Genomic DNA, 2721 nt, shown 5'->3' on the forward strand with positions numbered 1-2721 from the left:
CGACACCTTTCCTGGTTTCTATAAATTGAGCACCTGGGATGGGTCAGGGGCCTACGCCACCACGACGCCCGCAGTCACTGTTCGGCCACTGACCACAGCAGCCGCCGCCCGCCCCGGGACCACCCAGCCACCCCAGCGGCCAGAGGAGGTGGGTCGGTCGCCCCTTCTTGGCTCGGGTCAGCGGGGCTGCTTTTCGCCAGGAGAGGGGGTGGAGGAGCGCCCCCACTTCTCCGAGGCCTTAGGCCGGCGAAGAAGGCGGGACTGCCTAGCTTTGGGGAGTCACCAAGGTTCTGTCCCAAGCGAGCCGGAACTGGGGAAGGAGGTGCGCACCGGCGGGAGAGTTGGGGCACCCTTAACCCGGTAAACATCGCTCTCTCCCCAGGTCTCCCCGCCAGGTCAGGGTCGACCCGCGGACCACGCGCCGTGATCCCGAGCCGCGCATCCCGCCGGGCCGGGCTGCGATCGAGCTGAGAGTTGCAGAGAGAGGGAGGAGTAGCCGGTAAGTCCGCCGCACCGGCTCGAGCCTAGGCCCCGGGCGCCGGCCTCCGAGCGCTGTGAAGGCGGGCACCCCTTTGCCTCGCCGGCTCTCTCTCTGCTCCTGCGTCCCAGCGCTTGGGCACCCGCGCGGCCACCATGATGCAAATCTGTGACACCTACAACCAGAAGCACTCGCTCTTCAACGCCATGAACCGCTTCATCGGCGCCGTGAACAACATGGACCAGACGGTGATGGTGCCCAGTCTGCTGCGCGACGTGCCCCTGGCCGAGCCCGATCTAGACAACGAGGTCGGCGTGGAGGTAGGCGGCAGTGCCGGCTGCCTGGAGGAGCGCGCGCCTTCGGCTCCCGGGCCGGGCAGTGCCAAGGGCAGTTTTTACTCGCCCTCCCGGGACATGTACAGCCACTACATGCTGCTCAAGTCCATCCGCAACGACATCGAGTGGGGGGTGCTGCACCAGCCGCCGCCCCCGGCGGGAGGCGAGGAAGGTAGCGCCTGGAAGTCCAAGGACATCCTGGTGGACCTGGGACACCTGGAGGGCGCGGACGCCGGCGAGGAGGACCTGGAACAGCAGTTTCACTACCACCTGCGCGGGCTGCACACCGTGCTCTCCAAACTCACACGCAAAGCCAACATCCTCACTAACAGATACAAGCAGGAGATCGGCTTTGGCAACTGGGGTCACTGAGGGTGTGAGGGATCACGCCGCGGCAGTCCAACACCCTCCCCAGTCCCTTCTCCCACCCTCTCTTTTCTCAAAGCTATTTTCTTTCTGGCTGCAGGGTGAGGTGGACGGAGAGCCAAGTTGGGGACTCGCGAAAGTGCTGGGGAAGCAGAGTCTGCATGGAGGAGGGGCACTCTTGGGGGGAGAGGAAAGTGGTGGCGGGAGATGAGGGGCTCAAGGACCTCCCGAGGAGGGGGGGAGAGACCTGCGCTCTGCGTTGGTGGGGGATGAGACTTGGGCGGACGCCCTGCCTTCTGTCTGTGCCTTTCCTGGAGTTTCTTTTCTGGCTTTTGGGAGCTGGGGCCCTACCAGGGCGGGGCGCTGGCTTGCCTCATTTCAGCGCCGCCCAGAGCCGGGCGCTGGGGAAGGCGCGGCCCTGCCAATGGGCTGCTGGAGGCCGCGGCATTACTAGGATTGCATCAGTTTTCCTGTTTGCACTATTTCTTTTTTGTAACAGTGGCCCTGTTTTAAATATGTTGACTCTCCTCCTTGCTCTGAAACTTCAGCGATTCCATTGTGATAAGCACACAAACTGCATTGTCCGTAGGTAACCGGTACTACTTTATTGATGATTTTCTGTTACACTGTATAGTTGTCCTGTGGCACCCCGATCCCACCCTTTCAAGCCACCGTGCCCTCACCCCAGTGCGAGTAAATTGGCACTGTGCGCAACTTGTCACTTAGCCAGTGCAAAATAATAGCGTTATTATGAGAAAGTGGACTTAACCGAAACGGAGCCAGCTGACATTCTTTTCGTGATGTACGTAGAATGATGAAGGGTTCCGCTATTGTTTTATGTCTTAAATTTATTTAAAACTTTTTTAATCCAGATGTAGACTATATTCTAAAATAAAAAGGCAAATGTGTTAACGAAACTCCATCAAAGTTTGTTGTTCTTTAATCCACCAGCGAATGGCTTAATAGTAAATAAAAACGCATTGATTAACTTTTGTTTGAGTGAAAGTGAACTCACTTTCCCCTCTGGTCATTCCAGGTGATGGACAATTCTCTGTAAGTATGCAGTTTGGTTTGGAAAGTGGCCGCTGACATCATTTACTTCCAAGCCTTTTATTTTTAACTCATATAACATAGGTAGGCCCATACACCTCCACAGAGGCTTATACATCTCAAAGGACGTGGGAGGAGGATACATCGGTATTTTTCAATTAATTAACCCAATTTATCAGAGCGCATCATTAACAATTCTGATTTTTTTTTTTTGAGAAGACCAATTGCAGACAAACACTTTTGAAGCCTTTATACTTTTAGGCAGAAATTTCACTGGGAAACTGAGAAGTGAGAAATTAGAAAAATATCACTATGACACATGCCTTGTTGACATTATTTACAAGTAATTTTTTTATTTTTGGGTAACACCCGGCAGCACTCAGCGGTTACTCCTGTCTCTATGCTCAGAAATCGCTCCTGGCAGGTTCGAGGGACATATGAGATGCCAGGATTCGAACCACTGTCCTTCTGCATGCAAGGCAAATGCCTTAC

General features: G+C 55.2%; 1 protein-coding gene across 1 annotated transcript; it reads left to right on the plus strand.

Annotated features, from left to right (window-relative positions):
- The first annotated feature begins 342 nt into the window (after positions 1–342).
- MID1IP1 (MID1 interacting protein 1) lies at positions 343–2096 on the plus strand. Its single transcript, XM_049767122.1, has one exon. The coding sequence runs from the start codon at positions 634–636 to the stop codon at positions 1183–1185; it is 552 nt and encodes a 183-aa protein (XP_049623079.1). The 5' UTR covers positions 343–633; the 3' UTR covers positions 1186–2096.
- The last annotated feature ends 625 nt before the right edge of the window (positions 2097–2721 follow it).

The sequence above is a fragment of the Suncus etruscus genome, chromosome X, assembly GCF_024139225.1.
Source record: "Suncus etruscus isolate mSunEtr1 chromosome X, mSunEtr1.pri.cur, whole genome shotgun sequence".
NCBI lineage: Eukaryota > Metazoa > Chordata > Mammalia > Eulipotyphla > Soricidae > Suncus > Suncus etruscus.